General features: G+C 54.2%; 2 protein-coding genes across 4 annotated transcripts; both read right to left on the bottom strand.

Annotated features, from left to right (window-relative positions):
- Positions 1–3,117: 3,117 nt before the first annotated feature.
- APLP1 (amyloid beta precursor like protein 1) lies at positions 3,118–11,908 on the bottom strand. Of its 3 annotated transcripts, none has more exons than XM_077132071.1 (17): positions 11,666–11,908; positions 10,611–10,754; positions 9,754–9,883; positions 9,448–9,560; positions 8,887–9,023; positions 8,596–8,777; positions 8,009–8,139; positions 7,586–7,660; positions 6,597–6,755; positions 6,390–6,518; positions 5,709–5,808; positions 4,784–4,891; positions 4,535–4,558; positions 4,277–4,347; positions 3,964–4,026; positions 3,691–3,834; positions 3,118–3,574 (listed from the first exon to the last, which is right to left on the bottom strand). In XM_077132071.1, exons 1-17 carry the CDS (start codon positions 11,810–11,812, stop codon positions 3,476–3,478), a joined length of 1,956 nt encoding a protein of 651 aa, XP_076988186.1. In that variant the 5' UTR covers positions 11,813–11,908; the 3' UTR covers positions 3,118–3,475. The 3 variants fall into 3 exon arrangements, with proteins under 3 accessions (XP_076988186.1, XP_076988185.1, XP_076988187.1); XM_077132070.1 differs by having other exon boundaries at positions 4,535–4,561; XM_077132072.1 differs by lacking the exon at positions 4,535–4,558.
- Positions 11,909–12,915: 1,007 nt separating this feature from the next.
- Positions 12,916–20,692, bottom strand: KIRREL2 (kirre like nephrin family adhesion molecule 2). The gene is made up of 15 exons (XM_077132073.1): positions 20,415–20,692; positions 20,015–20,164; positions 19,296–19,445; positions 18,974–19,134; positions 18,415–18,565; positions 18,103–18,208; positions 17,804–17,952; positions 17,372–17,499; positions 17,149–17,281; positions 16,805–16,905; positions 16,416–16,635; positions 15,828–15,932; positions 15,416–15,516; positions 15,033–15,098; positions 12,916–13,885 (listed from the first exon to the last, which is right to left on the bottom strand). Exons 1-15 carry the CDS (start codon positions 20,464–20,466, stop codon positions 13,550–13,552), a joined length of 2,109 nt encoding a protein of 702 aa, XP_076988188.1. The 5' UTR covers positions 20,467–20,692; the 3' UTR covers positions 12,916–13,549.
- Positions 20,693–22,072: the final 1,380 nt, after the last annotated feature.

The raw sequence follows: 22,072 nt of genomic DNA on the forward strand, positions 1-22,072 counted from the left end.
TTTACTTCTTGACCTGAGATCTCCACATCCTCTGGTCAGCTAAAGGACTCTGTCAGCGAGGCATGCAACGAGTCCCGAGCAGCCAGTGAACAACCCCGGCCACATGCTCATGGAGGCAGGCTCTGTTCTATTATTGAAAATGGGATATTGAAGTCTCCAACTTTTGTGTAAAAGTATATCTCCCTTGAATTCTGTTAATTTTTACTTCATATAATTTGGGGCTCTGTTATTAGGTGTGTATATCTTTATAATTGCTATATCAAAACCTTTATCAACATATAATGTTCTTCTTGGTCTCGTGTAACTTTTTATGATGTGAAATCTATTTTGCTTGACAATACTATAGCACACACACACCCAACTCTCTCTCAGCTATTATTTGCTTGGAATTTCTTTTTACATCCTTTTGCTTTCAATGTCTTTTGTAACTTTGTGTCAAAATTGAGTCTCTTATAGGCAGCATATAGATGGGTCATTTGTTTAAAATCCATTCTGGCAATCTTTGCCTCTTTTAATTGAATAGTTTGATCATTTACATTTAAAGTAATTATTGCTAAGGATTTACTTCTGCTGTTTATCTGTTTTCTGTTTTCTTGTTCCTTAATTCCTCCATCATTGCCCATCTTGTTTTATTTAGCTGACTTTTATTTGAAATCTACTATTTTGATTTTCTTCTTTACTTTTCTGGTTTTTTAAAGTTATTTTCTTAGTGATTACTTTGGGGATTACATTAACATCTTACATTTATAACAACTTTGTTTGAATAATACCAACTTAGTTTCAATAGTATACAAATACCCTGCTCCTATACATCTCCATCCCTCCCCCTTTTGTATTGTAATTGTCATAGAATACATCTTTATGAATCACGTGCCCATCAGCATATATTTATATTCATTGTTTTGTGCATTTGCTTTAGAGATTATGTAGAAAAAAGGATTTATAAACTAAAAATACAATAATATTGGCTTATTATATTTACCTATGTACTTACCTTTTTCAGTGTTCTTTATTTCTTCATGTTTTGAGTTACTGTCTAGTGTCCTTTCGTTTAAACTGGAAGGAACCCCTTTTGCATTTCATGTACAGTGGGTCTGCCAGTAATGAATTCCTTTAGCTTTTGTTTGTCTGGGAAGGACTGTCTTAATTTCTTCTTTATTCTTAAAGGATAGTTTCACCAGATATAGAATTTGTGTATACTTCCAGATGTACTCACATTGTGGCAGCTGGCCCATAGTGAATATATAGGCATATGGTGTATTTTATGGTTTCTGAGAAAAGCTTAGTGGACTTACAGTCAATTGTGTGGCATAGTTTAATTTTCATGTTTTTCCTTTGTGTTACATAAGATAATAGTATTCTTATCATTGATTGTATCTTAGATTCTGTTGAAATATAAGATGTATACCCTGATATGTATCAACACACACACACTGTACTAATGTACTAACATGATAGAAGTTTCTAAAAAAGTTGTATTATTAAACGGATTATCAAAGTTAGCTAATGGGAAAAGAAGTATGGCTTAGGAAGGGCACCAAATGAGCGATAGCAAAGTTATTTTTCCTGGTGGGATTTCAATAATAGTGTTTTTATAAATTATCCTCCATAGTTTTATTAATATGAAACCCTATTAAGGAATTACAACCTGTGCATATTGAGCAAAATGGCCTTTCATTTCCTGTCCCACCTGGTTGGAGCTCCTTACCCATTGCTAGTCTGTTAATCATCCTTTGTTGTGAAAATATAAAAAGGCAGCTTTTCCCCCTGCCTGTGGTACTAGTGATGGATTTCTGTTAGTGTCATAAGTTATAACCAGTACCAAAATGATAGTGCAAACTATGTTCTCTAATGAGCCTGCGGCATTGTATACAACTTGCATCACGAAAGCATCTTCTTCCTCACACCTACCAGATATATATTTAATATACATAACATGTATTACATGTATATATTATGAAGAAACATTGTGTGTCCGTTTGGGAGATTTACAAATAGGTGTTCCTTTCACAAGCTTTCTGTTAGAAAGTCTGTCATACTGATGACGTTAGACCATGGCACACTACTGCCATCTGCTGGGAAGTTGTGTTAAAAAATATAAGTCTACAATATCTAGTAGGTGAACCGTGGCACCTGGAATTTTGCAGTGCACAACCTGAACACTATTTGGGGCAGCCTGGAGTTATTAAACAGCAGGCTAGCAAAGTGGCCAAGAGTATGGATGCTGGAGACAGGCTTCCAGGGTGAGTCTTTCTAAATGGTGACCTTGTGCATGTGATGTAACCTCTGCCTCCATTTCCTAAACTATAAATAGGGATAGTCATAGTACCTACTTCCTGGGGTGGAAGTGGATGATTAGATGTTTCAATGCATGCAAAGCACTTGGAGCACTGCCTGTCACAAGGTGAGTGCCCGGTAGGTGTTTGCTTCCATATCGTTTTTTTTCTTTTTTTTTTAACTTATACGACAAATACTTGGTAACTGACAATATTGTTTAAAATTTATTTATCAAAGACTTGCTAAGACCTGGGCACAGTTCTAACATATCCACAAATCCTCATAACAACTCTTTTGGGACAGGTAACAGCATTTGTAGGGGGTTAAGGCCAACACATCACAAAATGGGGCATGTGTGAGGGTATAAGTTCAAACAGCTGCTTGCAGACATCACATCCCCCTCTTCAGGACATATGACTGGTATTTCTATGCCCCAGAGACATTTCACCACCTCCCTAAAAGTTGAGGACTTGGGGAATGAGAAGGACGGTCCGAGATTCCCAGTTTCATGTTGGCTGGAAGGCTGGGGTGTGACCGCATGTGAGGGCGGCATAGAGGGCAGGGAGGGAAACTTGCCAGAGCACAGCCTCTCTGGGCTCCACCCTGGGAACCAGCAGATAGAGGCCTAAAGTCACGGCCGTTCAGCACCATGGAAAGCTCCTGGATAAGTGCTTTCCTTCCTGCCCTCCAGTCTGGGCCCTTTCCATAGGATACCCAGATCTAAAGATCCCTCACCCAGTTTCAAGAGGTGAAGGAGGCCTGGGCAGGGATGGATTAGGGTTGAGGCCACCCAGAGCTGTGATTACACCCTAATTTCTCCCACAGAGACACAGAATGACCTGGTGGGGAAGAAGACTTTATTGGGATGTTTAGTGGGGGAAATGTGTGAGGGTGAATTTCAGGGAACAGAAGACACTGGGACCAAGGTGGAGGTCACCTTAAAGAACATAAATTAACTTACAAAATAAATTAAGGTGAGGAGGTCCCAAGGCGGGGGTTGGGGGTTGGCTAGGGATGCACAGGGATTTCTTAGGGATGGAATTTGGAGTTGGAAAATGACAATGGGAATCTCCAGCCCCCACCCAAGGCTATGAAATGAACTAGGCACGCCCCCCAGGCTGGGAGTTGAGGTTTTGGGGTTCTGGGGCTCCAGGGAAAGGGAAGGGCTGGGCTTAGTCGAAGGGGTACAGGAGCCGATTCAGGGTCGTTCCTCGAGGAAGCGGTAGGTGGGGTTCTCGTAGCCATGACGCTGTAGTTCACGGAGTTGCTGCTCCTCCAGAGTCAGCATGGGGTCCACCTGTGACAAGGGCAAGGCAGGAGTGGTAGAGTATGAAGACTAGGCAACATGGATATCAAAGTCCATCTATGCTCAGGCCCTGGAATCCTCCCTCCCCACATCTGGGCATCTCTCACCTCCACCACCCCATGGCTAATAGCCCCGTAGGGCTTCTTCCTGCGCAAAAGCAGCATGGAAAGGATGACCAGGGAGCCCCCTCCTGCTGCCATGATCAGAAGTCCGGACACGGCCTCACGGGACACGCCTGTCCCAGCCGGTGCCTGCAGGGAGAGAAAATGGGGCAGAATTCATCTTTGATATTCCTACAGGGTGTGGAGTCTTGGAAGTCATGGCCTGGCCACTGACCTCTGACTGCTCCCCCTGGATACCCAAGATATTCCGTCTCTTACCAGCTCATCTCTCTGAATCTCCGATGAGTGGAAAGGAAAACCCCTCGGACCAGACAGATTCACCTGGGGAAGCAGAGGTTTCAGGGACCAGGAGGTGGGGCTTAGTAGTCCCCTCTTCTTCACGGCCCCAAGAATGTATCCCCCAGCTCTCTCCTCCCCTAGGACTCCAGAGTCCAAGTCCCCAGTCCCTCTTTAGCCCCAGGAGCCTGTGCTTCTTGTACCATTCCCTCTCAGGACCCCGGAGTCCAGGCTCAACCTCAGGAATCCAGGTTCCCAACTACTTCTTCCCAGGACCCAGTCCTGATTAACTTGCCTTTCGCTCATACTGCTCCAGGGGGGACAGCTTCTCTCTCCCGGCAGTTGCAGCATCTTGTTCTGTGGACCCTGCCCCAACCCAAGTCCTGTGTCATTCCTGAGGACCCAGAGGGGTGCCCCCCAGCACATGAGGAGAAGGGCAGAGAGGCACGGGAGTCCACCAAGGTCTGGAGTTCCCAGGGTATGGAACCTTTCCATTCTAGGTTCAGGGATTCAGAGAGATTCAGTGGCTGGGTCTACTTTGTAGGGCACTTACCTTTGGGAAGGGTCATGGGGGCATCTGCTGGCAACCAGAAGGGGCAAAGCAGAAACAGTGAAGAGAGGAGGGTGTCATCAAAGAAATGGTGAGGGATCCCCAAAGCCCCCTTCTAAAGACCAAGGAAGCTCAAAGGCCATAAAGAAGGAACATCCAACCCGTGCTGGGTAAGACATGCCAGGACTTTAGAAATGAGGCTGGGGAGCTTATCACCCAAGTAGGGGGTTATCTATATCTGGACTCACTCACCATCCTTGGAATCTGAAGGCTGCAGCCCACCCTTGTCCTCACTGCTTCCCCCAGGGGCAGGGGCTTCCAAGTCATTAGGACCCAGGTGTTCCGAGTGGAGGAGCTCCTCTGAGGGAAACATGCAAAAAGGTAACTGAAGTGACAAGCATGGGGGCTCCACAAAACATAAATGTGAACGAAGAGCACCCTAACAGTGGAGGGCATGGGAGAATTTGCAGAAAGCAGAGTCAGTCACAGTGGGGTTGGGGGTTGGGTAGCCAAAAGTGGAATCTGAGGAACTGGGAAGCTGGATGGAGGCATCCCTTGCAGGAAGGATGTAGGGTGAAGTTCAAGAGCATGGATTCCTCACGAAGCAGGAGCACCAGGGTTAGGTGAGGATATCCAGTGGGAAGTCGCAATAGACCTGCAACTGTGGGAGGCCACACTGCTTTGTATCCATGCTCGTGTGTAGGCCGCACCTCTTGAATCTGGACTGGGTTTGCAACTTGCTTTGACCAATAGATTCTAAGTCTAAGACTTAAGAATACTTGGCAGTTCCCATGTATGTGCTTTAGGGAGCTATAGCTGCCCTGTAAAAAGTCCAGCTACCCTGTTGGAAAGACCATGTAGAGAGGTTCTGTGGAGAAGAGAGGCCCTGACCCTACTTGGAGAGGGAGAGAGGCCCATCCATGCCAGGTTCCTGGCCCCCAGCTTGTCGGCCAGCTGAATGCAACTCCATGGTTGGCTACTGACAAGACCAGCAGAAGCACCCAGTGGAACCCACATTAGACTGCAGAATTGTCAAATGGCTTTTGGCCACTAAATTTGTATGTGGGGTATGTGTGTTAAACAGTAACAGATAAATGAAACAGAGTAGGTCAAATGTAGGGGGTCGGGTCTACTTGAGATATATCCGGGATGGGGGTCAGGAGTCCTAGACACTCACGGATCTGGGGCCGCAGCTCCTGAGCCAGGCGGGGGTTCTGGTCCAGCAGGCCCAAGCTCTGATTCATTCGCTCCTGGATCACCTGAAGGTGTGTCTGCACCTGCGGGAGGTGTAGGTATAAAGGATGGGCTGGGAAGTGCAGGGCAGATGGGGAAACTGATTCAGGGAGGAAGAAGGAAGTTAAGTGGAGTCCAAGGGAAAAAAGCATGCACAATGGACAGGAAGGAGGGTGCAAAGGTCAGAAATTGGCCACAAGAAGAAAAAAAATTGAAGAATAAGCAAGATACAAAGAAAAGGAAAAGATGTACAGAAAACAGGAAATGAGAGGCTTGGAAAGAAAGGAAAGTAGAAGGAAAAGGAGACGTTAGGAAACGTAGGCACAGAAGACCAGGTGATATGGGATGCAGGGAATATGGTTATAGGAGACAGGAAGTGGGAGTAAGTGGGGTGTGAGGGGCAGGAAGAAAGGATCCAATGGACAGGGAGTGGAGCAGAGGGGCTGAAAGGGTCCTGGGGCACAGAAAGGGAGTTCTGGTGATAGGAAGTTGGAATTTAGGAATAGGAAGGGGATCCAAAGGACAGAACAGGTCTAAAGGACAGAAGAAAGGTATGAGGGACAGGGTGCCAGGGACTGGGTCTGAGGGATAGCAGGGCATTCGGGAGCTGGAAGAATCAGGGCACCTGGAAGCGCATCTGCTGGGCCTTCTCGGGATCCACAGCAGCCACGTGCTGGTAGTGCCGCAGTGTGTGTCTTTGCTCCTTCTGCTCTGCCCGCAAGTAGCGCCGCAGGGCCAGCAGGACACGCTCTGCCTGCGGAAGGGATGAAGGCTGCCCAGGCCTGCCTCAGCCCTTCTCACCCTCTGCCCTCTGCCCTCCCAGCCCCCACACCTGAGGTGGGTCCCCTTGCAGTGCAGCAAGAAAGCTCTCCAGGGCAGCCCGGCGCTGGTCGTTGATAAGGGCGATGACACGGGTAGCATGGGTTTCCACCAGGCGTTGCCGCTCGCCAGACACCTGCTCCTCCAAGGTCTGCAGAATGGACTGGAAGTGCTGGTGAGGGTAGTGGGCATAAGGTCAGGACAGGCAAAGATGGGTGAAGACCTAGTTTAAAAGGGAGTGTGGAAAGGGCAGAGCTACCGGGCCAAGTGAGGTGGGGTACGGTGGTCTAGGCCTGGGCGAGGCCAACCTCGGGGTTGGTCTAGGTCAAAGGAGGCAAACTGGAAGGGATGGAGCTATGGGTCCAGGTGGCATGGGGGCAGGCCTGGTCCTAACTGGGAGCTAGTCTGAGGATATAAACTGTATTGGATGGGAACAGTCTGAGTGGAATTGGCCAATGCTAAGGTGCAAGGGGCCAAGTCACTTAGAGAAGGTATGAGTCCAGGCCTGGGCAGGGCGAAACTGGAGACATGCTGTGCCCAAATGAGATTCAGAGGGGTGAATTGAGAGTTAGAGAATGGCGGCTAACGTGAGTGGGTCTATGTAAGGTAGGACTGCACCAAGGTGTGGGTGAGAGAGGTGGAATGGAGAGTTATGAGGTTGGGCCTACTGAGGTAGGATTAATGTACAAGTGAGGCTAGAACAACAGGAGCCAGAGTTAGGGGCGGGACCTAACAACAACGTAAGAGCATTATAGAGGCAGAGAAGTGCCTGACTGTATCTGTAGGGAGCCCGGGCTCAGGAGAGAAGGACTCCAGGGCCAGCCATGGGAGGTAAGGCTCAGGCAGGGCAAAACCTGATCAATCTACAGGGATGGTTATGTCAGGTCAGATGCAGGCCAAGAGGGTGGGAGCCAAATGTAGGGGTAGAGCCAAGAGGTGAGCTAGATAAAGAGGGCTGGAGCAGGATGAAGTGAGACATGGCCAGTGCCAGGCTGTGCCTACCTCATTTAGGGCCTGCCTGTCGGCTTTAGGCAGGTTCTTAGATTGGTTGTCCGCCATGGCCCATTCACGCATCACCTGGAGGGGAGGAGAGCTTCAGGATCCTAGAACCCTGCTCCCTCTGGTGAATCCCCCAATCCCTCCTGAGGCTCCAGACTCCCTCAGTCCCCCTGACTCAAGGGTTCCCAAGGGGAAGCTGCCCAGGAGTTTAAAGTGGAAGAGTACCATGGGCCAGTTTCCACAGAATCTGACAGCCTCCCAGTGGGATTCTAGGTGGGTCAGGGATCCCTGGTAGGGATGCTGTTGAGGACAGGGGTTAAGGGAGGCCTGGGGAGCCTTTGAAGGTGGTTTCAGGGGATCTTTGCGGATCCCCTTTATGGGATTTAGGGAGCTCTGTGGGGGTCCTGAGGCCCCCAGCATCATCACCTCATTAATCTGGCGCATCCTTCGCTCCTCTAGGTCCATCTTGGCCCGCAGAAATCCCTCATGCTCGCTGATTTCTCCAGGCATGCCGAAGTACACGTCCACACCATCTGTGGGTCTCAGGGTGGGAGTCACTGTAGGGCCAAGACTCAGGGGGTCAGCCTGCAGCCCACCTCTGGATTACTTTTCTTACCTGGAGAACTATATTTCACTGGAGATCATCATGCACCCATTATAGCCATAGCTGTTGCCTGGCATCATGGGAGATGTAGTTCTGGACCTGGCCGGTTCTTAGGAATTCATTACATCATCCTCCAAGCTTTCCCCAAATGACCTAAAGGACCCCCAAATGATCTCTCTACCTCCAGGTCCCCCAAACCTTTCCCTCTCCCTTTGCATTCTTCATAGGCCTGCCCTCCCATCTCTACTTTCTCCATTATTCTCATCCTTCCAGTTTCCCCAAACAGGCTGTTCCCCTACAGGTACCCCCCCCCACACACACACACACACAAACCTATCCCTACAGTAAAACTCGCCCAAACCAACTTTACTCCAGGGTGGAGGAAACCAAAGGTCCAGAGACTGCTCACCTTTGCTGACCACTGCAGGAGTGTGGGAGCTTGGGAGTGGTGCTCTCTCCTCCTCTTCTTCCTCCTCAGCCCGTGGGGGCTCCACGAAGTAATCATCTACTGGCTGTAGGAAAGATTCTTCCTCCTCGTCCTCGCCCCCTTCTGTTCTGCTCCTCAGGGGCCAGGCCCGGGCTGAGGGGTCCCTGAGGGAAGAGAAGACCTGAGGCAATAAGAACACATGACCCGCCCTCAAGACTCCGATCCCCTGCCCTAGGAAACTCGGGAGGGGTGGGGGAGATCTCCCCTACTCACCCAACTGCTGGGTTGGGTGAGGGGCTGGCGGTAGGAGGAGGGGGACAGCACACATACTCCACACCCCGGAACCGGTCCGCACCACAGGGCAAAAGCATACCGGAGCCGCGCAGGATGAGGCCCTGGGAGCTGCAGGCCTGCGGGAAGAGTGGGCTCAGATGCCAGGATGATGGGGTGGGAGTGAGGGACTGGACCCCTGGGTCCTAGGGGCTGTGGGGCTGAGTCTGGGTTCATGGTTCTAGAGGAAGAGGCTGGGGGATGGAATTCCTAAATTCTGGTGGGAAGAGGGAGCTAGGGGCCCAGTCTCCTGGTTCCTGGGTGAGGAGGGGACCTCCTGGTTCTGGCAGAGAAGTCAAGAGTCTGGGTTCCTGGTTCTGGCACAGGAGGTGGCTGGGACTTGCATTCCTGGACTTCGGGGTTCTGAGGGAAGAAAGAGCTGGGAACCCCACTCTTGTGTCTTCAGGAAAAAGGGGGCAGGTGTGTGTGTGTGGATCAAGAGTCTTGGTTCTAGCGGAGTCCAGTGTTAGGAGTCTGGCAGGGTTGGGTGGGCTAGGTCCTGACCTCCTGTGCCTCCTGATGCCTCCTGGTAGAGCTCTCACACTGGTCCATGCGCTCCTGGTGCAAGAACCGGCAGCCTTCAGGCACCAGCAGAGCTTCGCTCACGAATTCTCCAGCTGTGGAATGAGAGGCCCCAGGATGGGACCCTTTGGCAGCCTCCAACCCATCCTCCCCAGAGTCCATATATTATCCTCAGAGGCTTCTCTGCCTCACTCCAAACCCAAACACCCAGACCCCTAATGTGGGCACAGAACATTGCCCCTGGGAGACCCCGCCTTGGTTCCCCCCAGCCCCCAGCCAGTAACTCACGCAGGCAACGGAAGGGCACGACCTGGGGGGAATGGGCACAACGGCCACCCCGGGCACCTCCGCACCAGCGTTCCATAGGGATGGCCTGCGCTGCCTGCTCCACTCGTGCAATCTGCAGCTCTGGGTACATCTGGGGATACCAGTGGGGGATGATCAACACACTGCTCTGCCCCTGCTGGCCACACTTCTGCCCATGTCCCTTTTCAAGGCTCCGTGTTCAGAAGGACAGCCTGCCTTGGCCCTGCTTTTCTCATTGGAAGTCGCCTTCATTATCTCAGTCCCGCCAGACCTGCAGGCAAGCACCACCCTCTAAGCCCCACCTCTCCTCTGGTCACTCCCCTATCAGGTCCACCTCCCAACAGTCCCCTTCTTTAAGTACCACCTCTTTCTCTGTTTGGTCTATCCATAAGTATCCCTTCTCTTCGAATTAGGCCTGCATTTTCAAAGCCATGCTTCCTACCCACTCTCTCCTTGTCATTCACTCCTTTCCCATTTTGGGGGCCCATAAGGTCTCTTTTTGTTTTAGGCCTGCTTCTTCCTTGTCACGCCCACCCATAAGGCGTGGGCCCACCAGGATTGCAATGTACTGCCTCTTCACTGGGTAATCCCCCAACTCCCTTAGTTGGGCCGTCTCTGCATGGATTTCACTTTTTTCTTGAACTAGTTTCTCAAAGCAGGTTCTGCCCTGTCCTAGCTTCACCTCTCTATTAGGCCACATCCCCTAGCTTCCCATGCCTGCTAAGATCCTGTTTCGCCCAGGACCACGCCTTTTGCACATCTAGCTTTTTATGGGTGACCCCGCCCCATCTTGGCCCCGCTTCCCCGCTGACCACGTCCCTCCAGCAGGTCCCGCCCACCTGTCTGCAGTAGTCCAGCACGCGCTGCGGGTCCCTGAGACAGCGTCGCGAGAGCTGTGGGTCTGGCTCCCAGCGGCCGGTGCGCAGGTCCCGGTGAAGGGTTAGGCGCCCGCATAGCCCGGCCACCTGGGCCGACCCCGGGGCCTGGGGGTACGGGCAGAGAGGTCATTAAAGACCCGTGGGACGCTGGCATATGGTCCTTCAGCCCCTCATGCCCCAGGGCCCACATATTTAGACCCCCAGCACCAGACCCTCCCCCAGGCACCGCGCACCCGCCTTCTTGGAGGCACCGTTCCCCAGGAAACAGCTCCCTCAGGGCGGGGGCGCCCCAGCTCTCCCGTTGCTATGGCGACCCGGGTCCCCCGGGATTCTCGCGGCCCTGTTGCCGCGGAGACAGGCTCGATTCCCACCCCGCCGCAGCCGCGCAGGAGCCGGAAAGGGTTAAACCTGGATCGCGGGGGAGGAGGCCAGAACCCAGGCGTTCTGGCCCCTCCTCCCTCCATCCTGGCTCAGGCATCCATTCTTAGGTGCAAAGACCGCCAAGGCCCGCCTTCAGTGCCCGGCGGCCTGGTCATTAAGTCCTTGAGAACCCGGAGCTACATATTACATCGGGATAGGGGCCTAGAGGCCTGCACTCCTAGATCCTGGGGCCCTCATTTGGGTCCAGAGGATGCCGGGTGCTGGATATTGAATCCAGTGTCCTGATGCCTGGTGGGTCCTATGCTCAGGTGGGAGAATCTGGGGATCTTAGAAGAGCTGGACACCTGCGTTCAGGGGTCTGGAAAAGCCAATTCCTATGTCTGGAGGAAGGGAGGAAGCCTGGGACGTCAGATGATGGGGGAGCTGGGGTCTCCCCCATTTCTGGGTCCAGGGTTCATGAATGCCTAGGGCTGCTAGGGGGGACGCCTGGGGATTGGCCATCTGACTGGAAAGACTACGTTTTCTGCCCTGGACGTCTCCGCCTCGGGGTCCAAAGTCTCCGTGACGTCTCCGCCTCGGGGTCCAAAGGCTCCGTCCCTCCCCTGTCCCCATCCCCCGACCCAGCCCGGCCTCACCTCGGCCGCGCCGGGGCTCCCACCGACCAAGCTCCCGGCGGCGAGCTGCGCGCGCAGAAGCAGCAGCAATAGCGGCAGCCACAGCGGCAGCGGCGGCGGGTCCCAGTGGCGGCTCAGACCGCGAGCGGCGGGGCTGGCGGGCCCCATGTCCCGGCCCTCGCGCCCTCGCGTCCCCTGCACTCCCGCCCGGCCGGCCGGGCCCCAGCGGTGACAGGAGCTCCCAGCGCCACCGCCACCACCGCCTCCTCCCGCCGCCGCTGCTGAGCTGCGCCGGCGCCGCCAGCCCCGCCCCGCGCCGGCCCCGCCTTCCCGGCCAGGACAATAGCGTGGCAGCTCTGCGCAGCGTGGAGCAGCTCGGAACCCCGAGTGGGAGCGTGCGCCGGCCCCCGCCCCTCGAGATTCCAGGCATTCCGCCCCCGGCAAGGGCCCAACCAGGAGTCTGTGGGGGTCATGGGCTCCACAGATTTTGAGTCTTCCCTGAGGACCCAGGAATTCTCGTCTTCCTCAGACCCAGAGACCCCCAATCAGCTTCTCCCTCTTCCAGGGATGCCAGCATCTGAGAACACCCCCGTTCCTTCTCCCCCACGAATTCTTCTTTTGAAGTCTTAGGAATACAAGCCTCCAAAATGTCTACCATCAAGAACACAACAGTTGAGACCCATCCACTCCTCCCTCAGGTCCAGGAGTCTGGGCCCCAGGCCCCTTTATTAGAACCAGAGGCCAAGCCTCCGGCCCCTCCTTCTGGACCCTGGTGTCCAAGAGTCTGCACCTTTAACTCCCTTCTAGCTCAAGGATCCATGAACTCAAGCCCCCAGTCCCTTTCTTTAAGGATGGCCCAAGTCTAGGCCCCCAGCATCTCAGGGCAGTGGTCTGTGTCCCTATCCTTGCTCTAAAGACAGGCCTCCCCATCCCCCTCAGGACTCATTGCTTTCTTTGACTCCTCAGATGATAGTATAGTTTTCCCCAGGCACACGGGAGCAGCCCCGTCACGTGTAGGCATGTATGTGCACATGCATGTATGTGTCTGTCTGTGGGTACGTGCCCACTTGCCTCTTTCTATGTATGCGACTCTGGGTGTGCACATCTGCATGTGTGGTTGTATAGATGTATACCGAGAGAGTTAAGAGAGCCCAGGGCAAATAGTAGCAAGGTGCTGGGGGGTGGCTCACCTCATAGGCTAGGGTAATGGCAGGTTCAATGGACATTCTCCTCAATGGAGGGGAATAATGTTGGGAAGGTCCCTAAATGGCTTTCATTCTTTTGACTTTTTTTTATTAAACATAAATACTCTCATCCCCAAATTCTTCTTCATCCCACAACTCCTCACCTCCTATGATTGTTCTCACCCTTTCCACTCTTTGGGTCCAGTTCTTCCTGGACATTTAAGGAAGGTGGAAGGAACCAATAGGGTAGCCATATTGGGTTCCTGAGGAGTGAACGACCATCCAGGCTGCACTTCTATTAGCCCCTCATGGAGAGCTAGAATAGGGGTGGAGCCTGGTCTACCCTAGGCTATTTTTCCTCTCAAGGCAGGTGGTCATATTGAAATAGCTTTTCTTCTTTCAGCGACTGGGTCAACTTCTATTCCTGCCCTTATCTACCATTACCCTCTTCCCCACTCCTCTGTAAAGGACCCATCTGCCATCTTGAAACTCTTACACAGGGGAATATGTGGGCATAATAACCATCTTGCTTCCTCTTGGGGCATCCCTTTTGGCTGAGCTGACTGTAACATCAATGACCCAGACAATTGTCATGATCTTTTCTTCTCCCCAATGTTCCATTTTTAAGGAGTTAGGTCATTAACTTGTTTTGTTTCCTCAGAAGTCTGGACAATCCATTATGGCAAGTTGAAGATCCGAAGACTCTTCAGTCAGAGAGGTATCACACATGAGTCTGGAGACGTGGGTGGCTGGGTGTCGGGAAGGCAGCATATGGGAAGGGAGGAGTTACAGGAGCCAGGTCCGGAGGCCCAAAGGATGTGGGTTTGATGTAGTTGGTGAAAGCTCGAGGATGGGGTGTGGTGAGATAACCTGCCCGGGATCTATAAAGTCTGCAGTGGGGAGCCATGCCCAGGTGGGGGCTGAAGTCATAGAAGGTGGGAGTCCCTGGGGGCCCAAGGGGAGAGGTGGGTGGCAGGAAGAGGCCTCCTCCAGGGGCTTCGCCAAGGCTCAGGCTCACACTGACCCCTCGGACTTTGTAGTAGCCATTGGTTGGGTCCTGAGGGGACAAATGGGATTTGGTAAGGAATGTATGGGTATAGAGGGGTGAGGGTCACTGATGGAGAGAAACACTGAGCTAGAGTCAGACCCAGAGGGATACAAAAGAAACAGGGGCAGGTGGAAACCCAGAGACAGAGAGACACAGACTGGCAGAAAAGCAAAGTAAGACAGAAAAACAGTGATAGGAGACAAAGGGACAGAAGGAGACAGGCAGAGAGAGATAAAAACAGAGAAAGACAGAGACACAGCTTGCTGAGGGGTGGCAGAAAGGATATGCAGAGGGAATGAGACAGAGATCGAGACTAACCAAGACATCATTCATTCATCTGCTTAGCAGCTTTGATTCTGTGTTGTGCCCTCTGCTGCTGCTGGGGACATCTGTCACGAGGATAGACCTGGGCCATGTTCTTATGGAGATTACAGGCCCAGGGGGAAGTGACAAAGCACCAGACAGAGTACAGAGGGGTCAGTGGTGGAAGCACAGGGTGGAGTGACTAGAGCTGGGATGGGGGTCTTCAGCATAGTGACAAGGCTGTGATGGGGAAGCTTGGGCAGAATTATCAGGTCAGAGAGCTCATGGCTGTGGAGAAGGAAACCCAGGCAGAGGTGGGTCATGGCTGTACTGAGAGAAGACTGGACTTTTTGGAACAAGAAGTATCTGAGTTGAGACTATAGGAAAGAAGGAGGAATTAAGTATGTATGGGAAGGTGGGAATGTATCAGTCCCAAAGAATAGCATGTTCTAGGTGCAGAGGAAAGAGAGAAGGGCTCTGGACTGGTGGTTGGGGTCAGTAGGTTTCCCTGAAATGGGACCCCAGAAGAGGGGCAGATCTGGGGAGTTGTGAGATTAGTGTGGGACCTGGGGGGGAAGGGGCCACGAAGGACATCTAAAATATGACTGAGAAGGGGAAAGCGCAGATAGAGTGACCCCTGCTCTAGGGCTCAGGAGGGAGGCCAGAGCTGGGAGAGCTATGTGGGCAGTTGGCAGATATGCAAACTGAGGCTGGGGAGATGGGTGAGATGGCCCAGGAGACAGGAGGAGAGAGATGGGGAGGGAACAAGGCTCAATTCTGGGGACAACAGATAAAGAGGAAGAGAGTAAGCTGGAGATACAGCAAAGGGAGCCCCTCCTCTCCCAACTCTCACCTTGGTCTCTAGAGCTCTCTCCTCATCCAGGCCCAGGTCACTGTGGTCCGTATGCACGACAGGGCCCTGGGGTGGGGAAGTTAGTGAGAGGGAGTGGTCAGAGAATCCTCCGGCCCCAGGGACCCCCAACCTGCCTGTGGAGGCCAGGCAAGAGGGCCCAAGGGCATCTAGGAGCTGGGACAGCAGTCAGGAAATCAAGGGGACCCTGTGGACATTTGGGGTCTAGGGAATAATTGGGTCAGGAACATATTTGGACTTGGGGGACTTTTGGAGCTGGGGTCACTGTTGGGAATGAACTCCTATATGTTTGGGGGCCCAGTGGGGTCTGGGAATACAGTGAGGACTGGGTCATTATTTTGGTCTGGAGAGCCTGGTGTCCTAACCTTGTCTTCGCGGCTGCCTGTCTCCTCCTCCTGGCCCCGTGAACTGGAGCCATCGCTACTGCCGGGGATCCGGACCAGATTCTTTTGCTTGGAGAAAGAGGCTAAGACCCAGAAAAGTGAGGGGCAGACATAAGTGTGGGTGGGGTCATAGTTTGTGAAAACCAATAAGGGGGAAGAAGGCGGATGGGCGCCTGCCAGGTAAGAAGGCTGTGAACCAATGAGAACCATAGCCTGGGAGGGTGAGATGCTTGTCCCTGAGGGTACCTTAGGAAGCTTCCTGCTTGAGAGAGGAACCAGATCTCTGCGTGGGTCTAGAGAAGTGGGCTGTGCCAGATCCCAAAGCCTGGCAGGGTCAGTGGGCAGGGCTTGGATTGGGGGGTGGAGGAAGCAGAAGCAGGGCTTCCACACTGACCCTTGCCATGGCGCCAGCAGCAGAGGGTCACCCCAGTGATGACCATAAGTAGAGTGGTGGCTGCAGCGGCTATCCCAGCCACAATCCGCACAGTGGGCAGCAAGTCTGCAGGGAAAAGAGGGAGTGTCCTGAGGGGGCTTGGCAAGGAACTGAGGAGAAGCCGAGGGAAAGCAGCTCAGGGCTTGGGTTTGGGATCCATGATTTAAAAAGTCAACAAGTTTGGGGATCCCCAAGGCTCCCTAGTTTGGGGGTCACTTGGTATAAGAGCCCATGAATTTAGGGTTCCCAAGTTTGGGGGTATCTGAGTTTAAACTTTCTGGCTTTAGGGAGTCTTAGAGTTTAATTGGGCCTTTTATTTTGCAATTCCCAATATTTGGAGGTTCCCTTCTTAGGGTCCCTAAATGTAAGGGGTTTCTCAGTTTAGGATTCTTTATTTGAGGGAATTTATTGTTTTGGGGTCTTGAGATTCAAGGAACCCATAGTTCTGAGGCTCCCAAGATCTGAGGATCAGTGTATCTGTAGCAATCTTTAGCAATCCTAAATTTAGGGATCCCTGAGTTTGTGGGGTCTCCAGGCCAGCGGTCTCACCTCTACGGCCCAAGCTGACCCGGGTGCCTCCCTCGCCCAGTCGGTTCCGGGCACTGCAGTTGAAGCCCTGGCTAAAGTCGGACTCCAGCGTTCCCGCAATATGTAGCACAGAGATCAGGCCCGGGCCCTGTCCCCCGCCACCTTCGGGGGCTGGGAAGGTCTCCACCAGGAACCGGCCCTGCGACCCCGCCGCCAGAAAACCGTCGTCCCAAGACCAGAACTAGGAGCACAAACGAGGGAGGTCACTGAAGAGACAGGCCTAGGAGTCCAGGGGAAAAGAGGGCAGGCTTTCGGGGAAGTCAGAAGTGGTCACAGCAGTTTCGGGAGTCGGGGTCGGAGGTGATGTATTATGGCTGGTGGGTCATTGTACGGGGCAGACACTTCCTTACCACGGCTTCTGGGGCGGGGGAGGCGAAAATGAGACACTGGAGACGGGCGGGGCCTCTCAGGAAGGCAGGCGCGGAGTGCAGAGCGGTCACTACTGGGGGAGCTGGGATGGATATTGGGGACTAATCAGAGGAGAGGCCTCATCTCCCCCAACCCTGTTCTCAATCTAGCGGGGCCTCTCTACCTTGCGCCTCTCCACTAACTCCAGCCAACCAGGTCGCTCCTCTCAACAAAGTCCGAACCCCTTCCCCAGACCCCACTGTCCATAAAGTGCCTCTCGAGGCCACACCCACTCCCATTAGGCCCCGCCCCCTCTGCCCACGCCCAGGGAGTCCGGCTTTCTCACCGTTCACCGTCAGCCTCGCCTCCGCGGTGCTGCCCCCCAGGCCCGAGAGCCTCGGCTCAGCCCTGCACACATAGTCGCCTGCATCCTCTGGCTCCACCGACCGCAGACGCAGTGTGGGCCCCGAGCCCAGTACCTGGGACAGGGAGGGGTGTCAGGACGCCACCCTGTGAGGAAGGCCCGCCCAGCGCCGACACCGCCCCCAGCCTCTAGGATCTGGCCTCACGTGCGCGCTTCCGCGGCGCGTCCAGGTCACCCGTGGGGGCGGGTTCCCGCGCCAGGCACAGCTGAAAGAGGCGTCTTTCCCGACATCCACGGACGCGGGCTCGGGCTTTCGCTGCAGGATCGGCCCGACTGGAGGACCGAGAGGAGGAATCATGGTCAGGTGCAATATGACCCGGGATCAGAGCCTCAGATATCCGGCGCCCTCAAGACGAGGTGTCCCCAGCAACCCCGCCCAGGAGTCCATGCCCACCGGCACGCCCCGTCCCTACCCGACTAGGGGCCAGACCTGGCACGGTCAAACCCCACCTTTATCCTCTTCTGGCCCCACCTCCTACTAGGCCGGGCCAAGCCCACCGAGACACGCCCCTCCCAGCTACACGCCCCTCGCAGCCCGCCCAGCTTTGGCCACGCCCACGGCCCAGCCTTGGCTCACACAGCACATCCAGCGCCGTGCTACGGTTGGCGCTACCCACGGCGTTGCTGACCTCGCAGGACACCGGCTCGGTCAGGAACGAGGCATCCGCCACGACCTCCAACCTGGGCCCACGGGCCCCGAGCACCGGGGATCCTCCCTTGGCCCACCTGAGGAGGTAGTGGAATTGTTAGTGTGTTAGTGTTGTCCCTACCGCCCCACCACCACCACACATCCTCAGATCCTAGCCCCAGCCCTCCCCAGCCATCTGTCCCAACCTTCCCAAGCCCTTGCTGGGGACAGGTGGTTTTCGTCCTCACCTGTAGCCGGTGACAGGAGGCTGGGCCGTGGCCCGGCACAGGAACATAACCTTTTCTCCCTCCTGTACAGTCTGTGGTTCTGCAGACAAAGTTACCACTGGGGGGTCTGTGAAGGAGGGTAACTGTCAGCGTGGGTAAAGACCTGGAACAACTCCACTGCAGGCCTAGGAGTCCAGGTGCAAGCTCTTCCTCCCTCAGACACCCCAGTCCCCTATTCCTCCAGACCACAGTCCTCTCCTTCTAGGGAGGGGATGTAGGAGGCCCCGCCCCAGCCCCCTTCTGCTCCAGGGCCTGGCATCCAGCTGCACTCACATTGCAGGCTCAGTGTGATAGCTGTGTCTCTCCCTGCAGGCAGGGCCCGGCTCCGGGCTCTGCAAACCAGGGTGGCTCCATCATCGTGGCTAGAAGGAATCAGGGATAAGGTGCTCTCCAATGGCCCAGCAGTCCCATCCTTCAGCATGGTCTGGAGTTTATGGATAATAATATTTATTTCATCTACCCCTTCTAGAATGCTTACTATATATCAGGCATTCTTCTAACCATTTATAGGTATTACTTTGTGTAATCCCCACAATTACCCTATGAAGTGCATACAACTATCATCCTCAATGTTCAGAGAAGGAAGCTGAGGCACAGAGAGGCTAAGTAACTTATGTAAGATCTATCAGCTAGCAAGTGGCAGAGGCAGGATGTGAATCCAGGCCATCTGGCCCTGGAATCCTTACCCTTAACCACATATCAAGGTTAAAGAGTTCTAATCCTTGAACACCTGCCCTCCCATATTCCCCTCTCCTCTGGCTGAGCCTGAGGTCAGAGTGGACCACAAGTTTCCCTGAGTGGGCAAGGAGTTCTACAGGAACTTGAATCTGACCTTGTGGAAGGTGGCCCCATTCAACTGGACTCCATCTCGGAACCACAGTAGCTCAGGAGTGGGGTGGGCATCCCCGAGGCTCTGACAGGTCAGGTTCGCAGGAACCCCAACAACTAGAGAAACAGTCGGGCCGCCCAGAACCTGGGGGGCTTCTGGGGGCACTGCAGGATGGATCAGGAGTCAGAGCCAGATCTTGGATCCAGAGACTTTGATCTTCCCAAGTCTAACTGACCACCCCCCTGGAGTCCCTGGGCTCTGATCCTCCCAGATAGCACCTGCAGCCTCCCTGGGCTCCCTGGGTACAAGCAGGCTGGATCCTTACCCAGCACATGCAATCGGGCAGGCCGTGAGCGGAGGCCTGCCTGTGTGGCCTGACACTCATACAGTGCTTCATCCTCTTGCTCCACAGGCCTAATGTGGAGGTTGTGCTGGCCATTGGTTACATCCCCTGATATCCAGTACCGGGACCACCCTGGAGTCAGGGAAGAGGCTGTCACACTGCGGTTCTGAGTTCCTGGCCCCAGACCCCCATCTCCAGACATCCTACACCAGCAGATTGGCCCAGATGCCCTATGGTGGGCACTGGGCCCAGAGAGACTCTAACTCCCAATCTAGAGTCATCGCAAATTCAGGAGTGGTAATATTAGAGAGTAAATCAAGAAGACGATTGCTATAAAAGATAGTCTAGATGTTACCTCTGGGTGAGGAGGGAAAGAGCTATGAAACGGAAGGGAGTAAGGAGGGCTTTGGGGGGAGTTGGCAATAGGATGCAATAGGATAGTTAGCAATAGGATAGGTTGCATGGATGTCTACAGTTTGTCAAATCTTTCATTTATGTTATATGCACTTTTCTGCATTTTGTAATATTTGTAGCAAAAGTAAAATTCCCTAAACTCTACAGGTTACCCCCAAATAAGAATCTCAAAAATCAGAATCCCAAATCAGTTTATCTGGGCCCATCAGTTTCCCAAACCGCAAATACAAACTTCAGATACAGCCCAAGCCCAGCACCCCCTCCCTGAATAGAGAGAACAGCCTCACCTGGCAGGTCCCTTTCACCCCCTAGAGCCAGTCCATCCTTAGTCCACTGAACCAGCCCCCGGTATGCTCCCAGGGCACAGGGCAACCGGGCCTCCTCCCCCAGCACCACCACCAGGTCCTCTGGCTGTTGCAGGAAATGGGGTGATGGACCTAGGAGGAGTAGGGTAGCAGAGCTGAGCTTAGCACATTCAAGAGCTCCCTCCTTCAGGAACCAGGAGGAGGGGCCCCAAGCATTCTTCCCCCAGGACCCAGGAGTCCAGCCCCCAACCCCCTCTTTCCTTAGACCCGGAAGTCCAGGCCCCAGAATTCTTCTCCCTCAGACCAGGAGTTTGGATCATCAGACCCCTCCGCCAGCACCCAACTCTCCCTGACATTCACCCGCCCCTCCCCTAGGCGGTACCTGCATGCCCTCTGAGGCAGAAGAGGAGGGTGAGAATGGTGCGGACCAGCATCCTGAGTGTGTGCTGCCCAAGATCTAGACTTGCACTGTCTTCCCAGTTAACTCCTTCCTCCGCAGCAAACCTTCAAGCCGCCTTTCCACCCGACTCTTCGTCCCAGGCCAGAGGCCCTCCTATTGCTGGCCTAGAGTTCCCACTTCGGCTCGTTGACAGCCTCGGACGCTCTGAACTGAGGCAGGGTTCCTGGTCCTGGGTCTTTGAGAGTCCCCAGGAGGGTCGATGTGGCTCGCCCCGCCCCGGCCCGCCCCCTGTGAGACCCGCCCTCTTTCCCATTGAGAAACTCCCGCGGCCGAGACTCGGGGCACGCGGGGCGGGGCCCCGAGATGGGCGGCAGCTCGCGCCCAATTGGGATCTGGGAGCAGGAACACCTGGTGGAAAGGGGGGACGGACCCAGAGGGCGATGAACACCTGCGCTCCGCGGGGAAGGAAGAGGTCTCGGAGAAGGAGGAGGGAAGGGAGGGAGTGGAAGAAACTTGCTCAGCCCAGGTCCTGGAGGGACCCGGCTGAGTGGAAACGGAGTTATAAATGGGAGCCCCTGGGGCCTCACCAGTTTCCGCGCCCTGGGGAGGCGGGCCCTGGGACTCCTCTGGGCCTGCGGGTCAGGAAGAGGGCACTGGGGTGCTTGGGGGGCAGCTGAGACCCCTGAGAGCAGGGGGCCTCAGCTTCACCCGTCCCAAAACCTTCCCCACAAATCTGTCTCAGCCTGCTTTGTCCCGCGGCAAACCAGATCATATCCTAAGACCCAGGAATCCAACGTTCCAACCCCTCCTTTCCCAGGACCCGACAGTCCCGGCCCAGCCCCTCGCCCCACTCGGCCGGGCCCCGCGGCCGCGGTTGCCTGGCGACCGCTGGGAGACCGCGGTGCCTCGGCGGGGGCAGGCAGGGAGGCTGGGAACCGCGCAGCTTGTCCTGACGGCTCCATGCAGCCCAGCTGGGGCGTTCCCACGCTGCTTGCCGGCCCCAGCGCTGCGCAGCTGGCCGGCAGGTGGGCGGATCCCAGAGCAGACTGAGGGGGATGGTGGGGGTCCAGGACCCTGGATCTGACGTTCCTGGGCCTGTAGGAACTGGGTTTCAACATTTAGGATCCTGGTTGTTCCTGGATTCAGACCCTTGAGTCCCTGAATGGCTAGAGGTTGGACTCCTAGGATTTTTAGGGACTGGTGTTTCTTCTGATGAGAAGCGTATGGCCCGAACCCCCTGGTATGTGTGGCTGGGGATTCAATTCCTAGATCTTCTGTCTGCAGCGTGGTGCATCTGGGAGAGGGGAAAGAATGTCAGAAAATCTGGTCTTAAGTCTTAAGAGTCAGTGAATTTAATCATCAGTCTCTCACCCGCCCCCACACAGGCCCAGGAGGATTTGAAAATCAGCACACAGTGAACATCTGTCCAAAGTTCTGGGGGTGGGGTGGGGAGGGGGCTGGACTCCTGGGTCCTGAGGCTCCAGCTCTTGGGTTTTGAAGTAGGATGGACTTGAGATTAGGGCTCCTGAGCCTTGGGGAGGAAATCAGGTAGTGAGGCTGTTTTTCCAGACCCTTGACATCACTTCCCCTTCTGGCTCTCTGGGGCCACAGGCATGGAAAGATGGAGAGCCCTAGGTCCC

This window comes from Tamandua tetradactyla, chromosome 16 (genome assembly GCF_023851605.1).
Source record: "Tamandua tetradactyla isolate mTamTet1 chromosome 16, mTamTet1.pri, whole genome shotgun sequence".
Classification (NCBI taxonomy): Eukaryota; Metazoa; Chordata; class Mammalia; order Pilosa; family Myrmecophagidae; genus Tamandua; species Tamandua tetradactyla.